General features: G+C 36.9%; 1 protein-coding gene across 10 annotated transcripts in view; it reads left to right on the forward strand.

Annotated features, from left to right (window-relative positions):
* Positions 1-14940, forward strand: part of LOC106087059 (rho GTPase-activating protein 20) — a 78563-nt gene that overhangs the window by 53770 nt on the left and 9853 nt on the right. For 5 of the 10 annotated variants that reach the window (XM_013251946.2, XM_013251944.2, XM_013251945.2 and 2 more), the window contains 6 exons: positions 651-852; positions 939-1122; positions 3931-3993; positions 4591-5591; positions 10958-11516; positions 12036-12935. In XM_013251946.2, the coding sequence (XP_013107400.2) occupies positions 651-852; positions 939-1122; positions 3931-3993; positions 4591-5591; positions 10958-11516; positions 12036-12697 (2671 nt within the window). In that variant the 3' untranslated portion in view covers positions 12698-12935. Of the gene's footprint in view, positions 1-650; positions 853-938; positions 1123-3930; positions 3994-4590; positions 5592-10957; positions 11517-12035; positions 12936-14940 lie in introns of those variants that run through there. The other 5 variants (XM_013251951.2, XM_013251950.2, XM_013251948.2 and 2 more) reach the window with 4 other exon arrangements.

Consider the following 14940-nt stretch of genomic DNA (forward strand, 5'->3'; position numbering starts at 1 on the left):
TTTCACTTTCATTTACCCATTCACAACAGTCTTCATTCTTCTTGCTTGAACAAAACCAAAACGAAATAACCGCCATCCATAAGCGACAGCCTTATGTAATATAAGGTGTAGTAGTCGACATGTGCTATGGCGGCCACTATGGAACGAAGAGTTGTAGCGATATTGGATGAGTGTGTTTGTGCCATGGTGGCCGCCAGTGATCTACATGCTGAAATGATTTGTTACTGTTTTACATGTTGACGAATTGTTTGGCGCTACCGGTTTCGTTTCGTCACAATTATTTGGGCCATGTTTTGATGAAAGTGTTAAAATCTTGCCGTACACAACGCTAAAAGCAAATTGTCAGGCCCAACAACTGTTTTGAGTTTCTGTGGAGGAACACATGAGAGGAGTCGTATTACAGTGTCTGTCATGATTCATACCCTCATCTGAAATTTCATTTAGCAATTCATAAGATTCGTTGGAAATGAATCATACCTCCATCCATGCATTCCATGAAGCAGATGGGAAATCTTTAACATCTATTAAGTTAAAATTAGCCCCTAAAAGATCCATTTGGCATTTGTATGGGTCTTTTTGCATATTCGGATTCCTATCAAATTGTATGCTTTACTGACCATTTGTGTTTTTTTGCACTTTTTTCTTTGCAGATTATTTACATCACTGCCAAAATATACACAACATTTATTAGTTTTATTATTTGGTACATTCCGTGTGATTGCTAGCAATGCAGATCACGCTGGCACAGGCATGACCAGCGAAGCTCTGGGTGTCTCGGTTGCACCGAGTTTCTTTCAGTCGTGTGTTAGTGATGGTAAGACAGCACGAATGGAAGATGTTCTAAAATTTAAGGTAAATCAACTAAGATTAAAGAAATTTCCCCTTAAGCTGCTGTAAAAATTTGAATCATTCTCTTTTTGGTTTCTTTTCTATGACAGGTTGCCACGAAAATTATGAAATATATCATTGATAAGTTCGCTACACATGACTTGTTTGGTCGTGATAACTATGAATACTATGCTCGTGTAACTGGACGCATATTGAAGGTGCAAGATGAATGGATATGTAGCTTTCAATATCCACCGCCCCCACGGGGTAAACTAGCCCAACAGAAGTATGCTTGTAAGTATTTATAAAGAGAGCTAATTGGCAACATAAAAGAAACCGTGAAGATGTGGGGGCACGGGATAGCTATGAGCACCACACAGCCAGGAACTTTGAGCTCCGATCTGTGTGGTGTTTATTGTTATCACGAGAAGCTTAGCTGCGAGCTAACGGGTGCATCCACAAGTGAAATGCTCTAGAGAAAAGTCTGCGTCAGAGGCCGGGCGGCGTTTGTGCAAGAAAGACAAGCACTGAGTGCCTATGATGCTTGATATGATAAGGCGAGTTATTGACGCCTTTTTGACCGGAACGAGCTTGTTTTCCTATAGGTGCTAGACGAGGATCGCAACCCCCAAATATAGACATATGGTTACAACAACAACAATAACGTGGGGGCAAGGAAAAAGGTCAAACTATAAATGATCTTCGCCCAAACAGGCAAAAAACTTGAAGATATAAGGAATCACGTTCGCGGTGATTTCCCTTTCAATCTAACCTGACCTTAACTAATCAATTCTTAGTGGTGTTAGTAATCTGGTAATAACTTTGGTTCCACTCGTACGAATTTCAACCTGCCCTAAATGATTGTGCATATGTCCCGTCTTATTACAAGACACACTTTTTCCTTTATGCAGGCAAACAGTTCGTTTGTGATGGCAATATTTGCGAGATGAACTGACGAGAAAGTGTTGACAAAACAGCTCACTGTACAAACTTTCCTAGTGAACTTGCTGAATGAACTAGTTCGGAAGGCTAAAGTTATTAAACCGGTGAAAATCAGTATCGCAACAAAATGGCCAATAATTACAATGGGCTACTCATTAGGGTGTTTAACAATTAATAACAATAATAGAGTAACAAATGCTAGATAACTAAGAAATATTTATTGGGTTGCCCAAGAAGTAATTGCGGATTTTTCATATAGTCGGCGTTGACAAATTTTTTCACAGCTTGTGACTCTGTAATTGCATTCTATCTTCTGTCAGTTATCAGCTGTTACTTTTAGATTGCTTTAGAAAAAAAGTATATTTGATTAAAGTTCATTCTAAGTTTTATTACAAATGCATTTACTTTCTTTTAAACAATCCGCAATTACTTTTTGGGCAACCCAATATTTAACTTTTTTAGCATTTTTTACGTTAATCGACTACGTATCTCAGTAATCAGTTAATTATTTTTGCATATCATATTGACTTTGGTTTCGTCCTATAAAACCATAAACATTTACTATATTTATGTCACGCGATTGCTGTGGGCACCACACAGCCTGGAACATTGAGGTCCGATCTATATGGTGTTCATTGCTGTCACGAGGAGCTTAGCTGGGAGCGTTCACATATTGCGGATAGTGGAATGCATACGGAGTAGCTGCAACGGCAGTTGCGGACAATCAGCATCAATCAGCGAGAGGTCGGGCGTCACAGGTACTTGCACAAATACTGAGTGCCTATGATCCTCGCTATGACGAGGCGGATTATAGGCGCCTTTAAATATCCAATGGCCACCGTGTTCCTGCGGCGATCGGTCATTTGGACGAGAACGAGCTTGCTCGCCTACAGCAGCTTGACGAGGATCGCCACCTTCACATGGAAATATGGTTACTACAACAACTATATTTATACCTTGCTACACATATTATCTGTAGATTTCGAGTTATTTTCAGTTATAGCCTCTATGGAAAATTTTATGAACAAAGAGATTAGTCGTCTACTTGCAAAACCACAAGATGTTTATCACTTGAGAGAAGTAATCGTCGGTTTGTAGCCATATAAATAATGCAAATGCAAATTTGCCCATGAACATTCCGTCAAGGATCAGGGGCTAATTTCTCACATATCAATGAGTTCAGTGCCATTCAAGTTTAAGCATATCAATAATATATTCTTTAAATAATAGTTTATTTTTTTTAATAACTTCCTATATCATTTTAGTGCTACAAGGTAGCTGACACGAAATGTTACTAACTGATAACTAATGACAAAAATATGTGTGGAAATAATCTAAATTTTAGAATCCATTCACTTTTGCTCGATATGACCATCTTTTGCCTTGACTATTACTCTGAGTCGGACGAACAACACCCCCCTCCCACATCAAATTTATTAATTTCAAATAAAATTTTGTGTGAAATTAATTTATAATTAATCTTTTTTTGCGAACCAACAATTTTGGGATATCAGTCTTTTTTTGACGGCTGTTGAGGAACGAGCCCGATTATTCATTTTTTATCATCACAGTTTTTTTACTTTATTTTACAACTTTGAATTATTCCTTTTTTGTTATGTTTGTAATTTTAAATCAGTTGATTGTATGAATTCAAAGAGATAGCATTACAGTCCACTGTTGGAATAAATAGCATCAAACGCATTATACGCGTGTGCGTTTCTTTCTCAGGTACGGGATAGGATATTGGAAAACGGCGATTAGAGCTGGCTCTATTCCTTCTGACAAAAACAGAAAGCAATCAGCTGTTTTTGTTGTCAGTCGATTGAAAGCAATCCCAAATGCAATTGTTTTCGCAAATGTATGTAGCCAGCTTTCTCACAACTTTGGCAGTTTTTACACAGCAAAAAATCAGATTTTGCGCAAATTTATAGGTAATGTCATACGAAAATAACATACAGGTGTGTGTGATAGCAAAAATGATTAATCCTATGTAAATTGACAAATATATTTTCACTTACATGAGAATACAAAAAGTTACATGTCATGTCTTATGACATGCCGTGTAATAGGGCATAAGCAGTAGGCCAATTTAAAAAGTTGCTACTTGCCTATACTTGATTTTCGATATATTTACTTCACTCTATTCCTTTGTTATTGCAGTGCAACACTCATTGGAAGCCGAAAAAACATGGTTACAGTGTCAATGCGAACGTTGGGGTTTACGTGAGTATTTTCTCTCTTTTTGTATGGCCTATTTATTTAGTTTTTTATGATTTCTTGGCGATTTCATTTTTCTTATGTATGTGGTTCAGTTGAAAAGTTAACAATTGGCACTAATTTTAAATAAAATCCACTATGTCTATTGTAATTAACATGACACCCTCAAACTTAAACCAGCTTTAAAGCTTTCTCATGTTATTGTGTTTATCTAAAACCCATGAGTTCTTATCATCACTTACTAACAATCGATAATCGATAAACGTCTTTGTATTACTCATTACTCATTATTCATGTATCATTTGCTTGTCTGTCATTGGTTGCGATAGTTCAAAAAAAATTTTTTTATGTATGGAAATTGAGAATTAGGTTTATTTTTTGCTCTCTCTCTCTCTCTCTTTAAGCTAATTTTTATGCAAAAAGTAACTTTTTATGCCTACCAAATGTTTTACTCTCTTTCTCTCTTTTCTTCTATTCAAAAAATTTGTTTATTTTTTCTAAAAAAAAAAACATGCTGCTCTTTAATCTTTAAAATCAAATAATGTCTTTTAATAATATATGTACGCTGATATGATCGTTATGTACACTCACCTTCCAAAACAGTTGCTCAAGAGGAATCTCGTTCAACACCTGCCTTGCTAACCAGTTCTAGCTCTGCTTTGGATAATAGTGTTGTATCCTTGGGTGTAACTCCCGAACATTCATTCATGGAATCATGTGCTCGACTCTCTGTATCTTTAGAGGGTCCCGGATTGTTCGCTATGACTTCATCACCATTGCCTAATCGTAACAAACACGATTTTCAGCCAGACGATGACGAAGATGACGACATAGATGACAACGATGATGACGATGATGCCAATGACGAGGATGACCGTTTGAGAGATTTCACCAACGATTTGGACATTTCGTCGAACCACGACGATGAGAATATAGAAAACCAATCGAAAAATGCCAATTTCCACATGACTTCGTCGTCCACCTCGACGTCGGGTGCAACAAAGTCACGTCGTACCATCAAATCGAGATCGTGTTCGCATGAACAAACAGCAGGTGCTTCAGTTGAGTGTAACTTTACCGATAGCCCCGACGATGTGGATGGCGATGAAATGATGCGTTGCGTAGTGAAGCGACGTTACAAACAAAACAAAAAGAAATCGCCCAGCAACTCGAATACAGCGCAAATACGCGGTGTCCAACAGCAAAGACGCCTAAGAACAAATCCAAATAACTCCAAAAGCATAGATGCCGGTCATTCAATCTCAACAACAACCACAACAAACCAAACGACAACACAGCAGCAGCATCATCAGGATTTTCTTAACGATTACGAATTTATAGGCAAACCTTCGACATCTTCCTCTACGTTGAAAGCCCTTACGACGTCGACGACGATGACGACGGTGATGTCACATGGCCCACAAAAGTCCCGCGTGTGCTCGCGTTGCAAAAGAGGAATACGCCATTCATCATCTTGCTCGTCGTCCACAGCCTCTGGGGGCGCTGCTGGCACCGCCAAAAATGGCAGTGGCATGACCATGGACGAGTTAAGAGCCGTCAATCGTTATGCTGAAAGTACGAAAAGTTTATCCTACTTGCCACAGGTGAGGGATGAATACTTGCTTGCTTCAAGGATTTCGGTATAAAGTTAATTTCCTTTTTTTTTTTTGATTTTTTTTATAATTTTTATTTAATCTATGATTTAAATGATTTTTTTCCTAGTTAGCTTAGTTTTTGATAGATTATTAATTTGATTGATGGTAACCCAATATATAGTGTGAGAGCTTGAGACACACAAGAAAAAACCCATAAAATAGACCTGAACATAATTGAGCTTCTCCCTTGCGCATGATTGTCTATCTTCTGTCATTGTTTCGTGTGTGCGTGCCATGTGAAACTAGCAAAACTAGCATGGTTAATAAATAATTACAGTTCCTTTTTTGTATGCCACAACAACACCTACCACTACCACCACCACCACCAACTCCACTATTTTTGTTTGTTTGAAGGCTCTCACAAATTATATGAAAAACAGTTTAATTTAGTTAGTATTTTGAATTCTCTAACTTGGATCCTCGAAAGGGCCAGCAGCAATGATATCCTCCTATTTTCTTTAGTCTCATATTCGTAACAAATCTTGTCATACAAGATAGACATAAATACATACATATGTGATGTTATTTAGGTATGCTGCTATTCGTTCTACTACTACTACTGCTACTACTACTACTACTACTTGCAAAAAAAGCAAAAAGCCATTCCAAGCTGTAACTCCTTTAAAGCAAAACAGACATTCCATCCCGAAACCAATACAAATATTCATCGCGTCTCAAAAACAACAACAACAACAATACATTCAACTCATTGATTTCATCGACATTGTTATGAGTGTTTCATATTAAAGCACACATTGTTACAAACAAATGTTTTGTTATTTATCATCATAACTGTTTATTATTCGTAGCATTATTATTATTTTTTTTTAATTTCGCAATTTTAATGTTTTACGGCCTATTTACTTTTAATTTGCTAAAGAAAAATAATACAAAATGCAAACTAAACAAATCAATTAAATTGCCTTGCAACAGAATTTTTTTATTTTTTGACTTTGAACATTTAGAAAAACTAAATACTAACTGACTACAGTTTTATCCAAGCTTTTTTAATCGCGCTCTCTAATATTATTTGCTACAAATGTAAATAATAATTAGCAACGATCACGAAAACGAACGATGCACCACTAATGGCACAAGACTTTTAATGTAGTAGCAAAGTTCCTTGGCAGTTTCTCAAGAAAAGTTTGATGTCAAATTAGAATTTGACCTCTCGTCAAACGCAAGTAAATTGTTATTTAAGCGATTGAAAGAACTGCAAATAGAAATTTCCTTTTAATCAAAGTTTTTTTTTCGTTACTTTGATGTTTCTTCTAAAGCAAAAACGAAAATCTAGACTTTTGTTCCCTAGTTTGTTTTATTTTTTTTTTATGTATAAACATGTATATATTTAGATTCTAGTTGATCTTTATTTATCGCAGTTTTATTACTAATACTATTTCTAGACATGAAACTAACTGAACACTAAATGATTATAATTTTTAAGAATTTTGTCCTAATAAAATTGTCCATTTCTCTTGATCCCAAAAAAAAAAATATGTTTTATTTTAATTTGTTTTTTATTTTACCTTTATTTATATAGATTTTTAAAGCACCAACTTATTATCCTTTATTTTTTTTTTTTATTTGCTTTACACATTTCACAAAGGAAAGGCAAAAAATAGTTGCTATCTTTACCGTTTATTGGTTATAAAATAAGTATAAAATCTTTTTAACACAAAAATTGATGTGGATCGAGAGCATTTACAATTTTACTACCATGTATAAAGTAGACAAATTCGAATTCAAACCACCACCATGTTTTGCGTTCGCCGATATCTCCAAAACCTATATAGGTTTTGGACGTTTAATCGAACAGCTTAAGTATCAGATTAGAAGAGGCCCATTTAACAAAGTTATTAAAAGTATTTTCATATCAACGATAAAAGTAGATAAGAACGAGATTAGACTAGATCAGATGAGTTCACTCGAAGGTCAGATTGGCTCATTGTGGTACCCTAGATATACACGAATAAAAGAAACAGAAGGAATAGAGAAACCAGAGCGGGGGGCTAAACGTTCTCCCTCACGCAGGCACGTATGTTTCTTCGCCGGATCGCACCCTCTGTCGAAACCATTCCGTCTCGTTCACAAATCTCAGGAGACCTCCCAGAGGTATATTCGCAAGATCACCCAGATCGCAGAAGTACCACCTCCCCAGAAAAGAGATCCTGCGTCCCTGCAGATCCGAACATGAATTGAGCAAGTGCTTAGGTAAAAGGCATTAATTATGGCAGCACCTTAACTAAACGCGTTGTAGAGTTAATGCCTTGACTATTGCAACACCATAACCAAACGCATTGTTGATTCGCCTAGGCAACACACATTATGTATTTACATACATAATTTTTTTAATATTTATCGTTATTTCTAAAAATGCCAACCATACTGAAAACTGTAGATAGCAACAAGGCTTGACATTCCTATTAAATATTATACCCTCCACCATAGGATGGAGGTATACTTATCTAGTCTTTCCGTAATAACACCTCGAAATATTGACCTGGAGGCCACCGTAGCGCAGAGGTTAGCATGTCCGCTTATAACGCTGAACGCCTGGGTTCGAATCCTGGCGACACCATCAGAAAAAATGTTCAGCGGTGGTTTTCCCCTTCTAATGCTGGCAACATTTGTGAGGTACTATGCCACGTAAAACTTCTCTCCTAAGAGATGTCGCACTGAGGCACGCCGTTCCGACTCGGGTATGAAAAGGAGGCCCCTTATCGTTGAGCTTAAACTTGCACTCATTGATATGTGAGAAGTTTGCCCCTGTTCCTTAGTGGAATGTTCATGGTCAAAATTTGCATTTGCAATATTGACCTGCGGTCCTATAAAGTATATATAGTCTTGATCATCTTGAGGTTCTGAGCCGATCTGGTCATGTAATTGCCTTCGTCCGACCTTCTGTGGAAAGCACGATAGCGGTCGAACGAATGAAGATTTTGCACATATACTTCTTACTGGTGTAGGTCGTTAGAAATTGCAAAAGGGCCATATCGGTTCAGATTCGGATATTGCCCTTCCATTAATATGACTTCTTGAACCACCAAGAGGCTTAATTCTTATCTGATTTAGTTGACATTTTGCACCATGAATCCTCCTTTGATCGGAGGCCACCGCATCGTAAAGGTTAGCATGTCCGCTTATAACGCTGAACGCCTGGGTTCGAATCCTGGTGAGACCATCAGAAAAAAATTTCAAAGCTGCTATTCCACTACTAATGCTGGCAACATTTGAAAGGTACTTTGCCATGTAAAACTTCTCTCCAAAGAGATGTCGCACTGCGGCCCCTTATCATTGAGTTTAAAACTTGAATCGGACTGCACTCATTGATATGTGAGAAGTTTGCCCCTGTTCCTTAGTGGAATATTCATGGGCAAAATTTGCAATATTCTCCTTTGATCTCCCACATATGTCCCAAGCATGGTCTGCATCGGTTCATAACCTGATGTAGCTCTCCTATAAAACGATCTTTCGATTGGAATTCTTGATTTTGCACTTTATTATTGGGGAGTGTAATTATTTTTAATGGAATTGATGGCTTTGTATTACATGTGTTGAAATAAATGAAATGACCTTCAACATCCATGCTCAGTATTGTCTTAATCGGTCCATAACCTGACATTGATCACATACAAGTCCTTTGATTTGACTTATTGAGCACCTACAAGAAGCAATGTTTATCCACTAATTGCTTAACCTTCCATTATACTTTTTTAGCCTCTGCCTATAAAGAGAAATCTTACAAATAACTTGACAAATGCGATCAATAACGGAGGCTACTTATATAGAATTCGGCCCGGCCGAAATTGGCACGTTTGTAATTGTTTTTGAAACATTTGGTTTCAATTCCCTTCCAATTTGGATTATATTTTATATGTGGGGATAAAAGGTCCAATCTCTGTGCCAAATAACCTAGCTTTCGATTGAATTTTTTTAAACCTCAATACAAAAATTCTAAGCAATTCAACTGTAATTAAGGATTGAATGAAATTCTTCCTATTTGGCTTCTGTATATATGTCGAACGCTGATTTACTTTAATTATATAATAGACATTTGAGAATCCTTTGATTTACTTCTTTCTGGATCTTTTCATTTTACTCTCCAATCCGCACACCATAACAGTCTTTGCTTTACATAGTATTTGCGATAGAGAAATTTTCTCCTTATGGCTGGCTATTTCTTTCATTATTGGCCTACCCATACCAGTTGAGCAATATGTTTTCTTAACATGACTGATGGCAACATCAGTCTAACGGAAAATGTCAATGTCTCAATGTTTAGCTATATATAATAGGCTTGTCTCAATACTATGAAGAACATTTTAAAGCGTTGAAGGAAATAAAACCAATGAGGAAATGCACCTACAAAGATTTGGGGATTAATTTGGCAAAATATTAAAATCACAAGCCTATGGGATTTATATTTATAAATTAGCCCACCAATTGACACACATTTCTTTCGCTATGTTTACCTATATTTTAATAATTCCCTTTGTCAAAATGTATTTAACCACCAAGGAATGGAAAAAATATTTCTTTCTTAAATGATCCCTTTGTATTGGACCGAATTTGCTTTTATTTATGTATGTTCATTATCAATGTGTCGTTATAATCATTTAATAACAACAACATCATTAAGTCGTCGTGTTTGCTTTGCAATTTAACCATTCTACATTTGTTTTTATTGTTCTCTAATCTCTTCTCAGTTTGTCCATGTCTATGTAAAGAAAAAAAAACACTACGTTACACTACTACCTACTCTCTTCTCTCACTACTTCTTACCCTCAAGTATGCATGTATGTGTTCTATTGTTTGATGTGCAACAACAAAAAGAAATCCATCAATTTATGTACTCACTTCTTCCCGTTCATAATTAACTAATCCTTAGAGGTGTAATACAATTAAAAACCACTACTACTCGTATGTAACTACACATATTTATTAATTTTTTTGTTTGTGTTTTCTTTTTGGTTAAAAATATCTCTCTGCCCGTTTTTAAATGTTTGTTTTTTTTCCAAAACTAAACGCAAAAATACAACAACCTTCATTCAAAATAATCAAAAAACAAACTACACAACTACTCTCTATCCACCATGCTCTATGTAACGGATATTGTTACTCCTTCTCTATGAAACGTGATGTGCTTGGGAAATAAAACACCAAACCCTATCCAAATTAAAAAAAAAAAACCAAATCATTTCTTTTCTCTGCATCTCTGACATCAACAACAACTACAAAAACACCTTAAAATTCTTGAAAAATAAAAACACAATTTACGAAACGCATCGACTACGTCGCCAACAACAACAACACAGGTCCATGAACGACAAACGGCCCGCATGCGAACTCGCTCAGAGTGGTTTTTGGGTCCCAAAGATGGTGATATTTTGTGTGTGGCCCCCAATACCTGTAGCAATTGCTATTTAACAGTCCATGGAGGCAATGAGGTGGCGGCGACAGGAAATTATTTGGGTGGTGGCAGCACTCGCGATATGCGAAGGGTCGATATTGATCAGTCATCGGGGCCCTCTAGTGGCACAGACCACCATGCTGAGGCCGTCAATACATCATTATTTCTATACTACAAGCAGCAACAGCAAAATCAACGTCACCCTCTGCAGCATCAGCATGTGGCGGCGGGAAGCAGCGGTGCTGGCCAAAGACAAAGTTTCCATTTGGCTCCCGATTTCATGATGGACACGGATGAGGGTTATTATTATGGGGGCACTGCTTCAAATCCAATAACAACACATTCCAGCATACAACAGCAGCAAACACATTTATTGGCACCCTCAGCAGCGGCACTGGCGGCAGGACAGGATCCTCATTTGCTGTCGGCAACAGGAGCAGGACTTTATTTGGACGCAAATTATGGTATATATGATTTTGATGATACAGATATATTAATTTCTACTACCACTTGTACTTCTACTACTACAACAACTACCAACACCACTACCACCACCACCACCACTACATCTACTACAGATAGAAATAATTACTCTCATAACAAGTACAACAACAGAAACAACAATAGCAATAACATCATCAATAATAAGCAACATCATAGACATGACAAAGAAAATAATAACAATAATAGCTCCCACTACACTCTAAGCAATCGCCAACATTTAATGAAGACCAAACCAAGAACCGCAACGACGACCGACCGAAATATGACATTAGTGTCCTCGCCAACGACGGTATCATCATCAGCTTCATCACCATCACCATCGTCTTCGTCATTATCATTCACCACCATCAATACTAAAGCCATATCACATAATCATGTGCATGCCACTACTCCCTTCTCCTCCAATAATTATCAACGCCATGCTGCATCCCAATATTATTCAACAGAATCCCTGTTAAGTAATCATAAAATATTCCTAGATACCAATGGAGATCATGAGTATGCAGAGTTGCCATGTTGTTCCTCTCTCACATCCAAATTGTCCTATCAAAGTCTTCGTCAGCAACAGCTGCTTGATGTAGAACAATACAAAGTGCAACAACATCAGCATCAACATCATCATCACAATTCGCAGCATCATAAACGTCTCTCTTATTATGAAAACCATGATGCCGATGATGATGACAGCATATCTTTGAATTCGGCCAATGCCAATATTACCAGCACCACAAACAACACCGCCACCACCAACACCACTTCTGCTTTCAACAACAATCACCAAGATGATGTTGACTATAAGCTACCATCATCTTCTTCGCAGTATCGCCATTCAACTCCCATGATGCAAAATAGGCGACGTTTGCCGCATCAACAGGCGGCCTTGCGACGCCAACGTCTTCCCTCGAGCTCCTCTTCATCGTTATACCAATCGTTCAATGCTAGTTTGCAAGCGCCCATGTTGTCAGCGACCGCCAACAGTGGTGAAGGCCATAATTCGAGAAATTCTTCTCTCCACGAAACTCAACATGAAATACGTTCCATGTCATCCAGTGCCATTGGTGGTGGTGGTGCCAGTGGCAGTGGTAGCTCCAATAGTAATTTCGTTAGTATCGTGTTTAACGTTTTGGACTTTTTGTTTTAATTATCGTTTTTATTATAAATTTAAGTAATCAAAACACACTGTTTTAGGTGTATTTTTTTTTCTTTGTAACTTTTATTTATGTTTTTTTTTGTGTTTGTTTGTATGTAACCATTTTAGTTTAAAGCAGCGATGTCCAGCCCCTTACGGTAGTATTGATGGCTATTCACGCGCATTCTCATGCTTTTTGTTTCTGTCGTTGTTGAGACAGCCACGGATGAAAAACAATAATTTTGGAAGATAAAGGGTGATTTTTTTGAGGTTAGGATTTTCATGCATTAGTATTTGACAGATCACGTGGGATTTCAGACATGGTGTCAAAGAGAAAGATGCTCAGTATGCTTTGACATTTCATCATGAATAGACTTACTAACGAGCAACGCTTGCAAATCATTGAATTTTATTACCAAAATCAGTGTTCGGTTCGAAATGTGTTCGAAATTTTGACAAATTTTGTTCAGCGATGAGGCTCATTTCTGGTTGAATGGCTACGTAAATAAGCAAAATTGCCGCATTTGGAGTGAAGAGCAACCAGAAGCCGTTCAAGAACTGCCCATGCATCCCGAAAAATGCACTGTTTGGTGTGGTTTGTACGCTGGTGGAATCATTGGACCGTATTTTTTGCTGTTGGACGCAACGTTACGGTGAATGAACACATTTCGAACCGAACACTGATTTTGGTAATAAAATTCAATGATTTGCAAGCGTTGCTCGTTAGTAAGTCTATTCATGATGAAATGTCAAAGCATACTGAGCATCTTTCTCTTTGACACCATGTCTGAAATCCCACGTGATCTGTCAAATACTAATGCATGAAAATCCTAACCTCAAAAAAATCACCCTTTATATGAAAGTAATTCAAAATTTCTTATTTTACTTTTACTTTGCAAAATACTAAGCATTCAGTCCATAAAAATTGTTTTTTACATAATGCGGTAATTAACAAAATACTTAAAGAGAGTATTCACACTTACAGTCACATTTTCATTTTGGACATTGCTGGTTTAAAATATCGAATTTGCGCTCGACACTGCGAAAGAATTTCTAAGAAGAGGGGTTTAAGAATTTGCAAAATTAAAAAAAGATTAAAATTAAAAAAATTCCAAAATATTATATACAAAAACAGATTTTAAAATAAAATAAAATTCATCTTAAACCCTGCCTCTCAAAAAAAAAAAAACGTTGATTGTGTTAATTTTTATTTTATATTAATTTTTTTTTCGGTTAATAAATATAGATTTTTGTAAAGTCTGTTTTGATTTTAGTCATCCACATTAAAAGGCTACAAGACCTAAACGTTGCGTATTGATGAACTTATGACGGCACTTTCAAACTGAATTGTTAATGAGTCTGCGTGAGTGGAGCTGGCAAAATATCGATGGCACTATCGATATTTAATTTTTTGACTGAATATCGATTGATATTTTTCCGATGGATAATATCGCAAAAGTAGAATTTTTTGCAAAACTAAAAAAATAAGCAATCCGGCACTGAATGTATCCCTTAAGATACCGATTAGACTAACATTTTGTACAATGATTTCTCTCATGACTTCCAACTGATTTTATTAATCTTGTTTTTATTTGGTCCAAGCATTGATATTGCTTCTATATAAATCGATCTCCCGATTTTTACTTCTCATTTTCGTTTGAAATATAGGTGATGGGAAATAAACGATAGTTGCGATTATCGATAGTTTGCCAGCTCTATGCATGAGTCGAACAGATTTCATTAGCTTTTAGAAGGGATCCTCAAACATTTAGCTAGTTAACAAAATGGCTCTGAGAACTCGGTATTCTCTCCAATATTGAGATCGTCGTATCGTCCATTGGCAAAAAGGAATGTTCTCAGAAGTCTCACTTTCAAATGGGTCCTAGAACCATTGCATTGTTTAAGGGGGAGGAAAAAAAACATGGCAATATATTCACCTTACCGTTACGGATACTAGTTTGGAATGGGTAGTCGAAACTGGGTGCTTTAAAACGAAGTTGGTAGTAGTCCTGGAGCCTTCCACCACAGACTGCTTGCATGCGAATTCTGGCTCGAATTCCAAGAGTAACGTGTACTCCAAGGCAGTAATTGTGTTCGGCTTGTCCATAACCCCATAAGAAACAGTCGAGAGACGTCAAATCACATAATCTTGGCGGCGATCTCACAGGAAAATTTCAAGAGATAAACTGTTCACGAAATTCATCCTTCAATATATACTTTGTTTCATGAGCTGTGGTGCTGTGGCATTGTTTTGT

The sequence above is a fragment of the Stomoxys calcitrans genome, chromosome 1 (assembly GCF_963082655.1).
Source record: "Stomoxys calcitrans chromosome 1, idStoCalc2.1, whole genome shotgun sequence".
NCBI lineage: Eukaryota > Metazoa > Arthropoda > Insecta > Diptera > Muscidae > Stomoxys > Stomoxys calcitrans.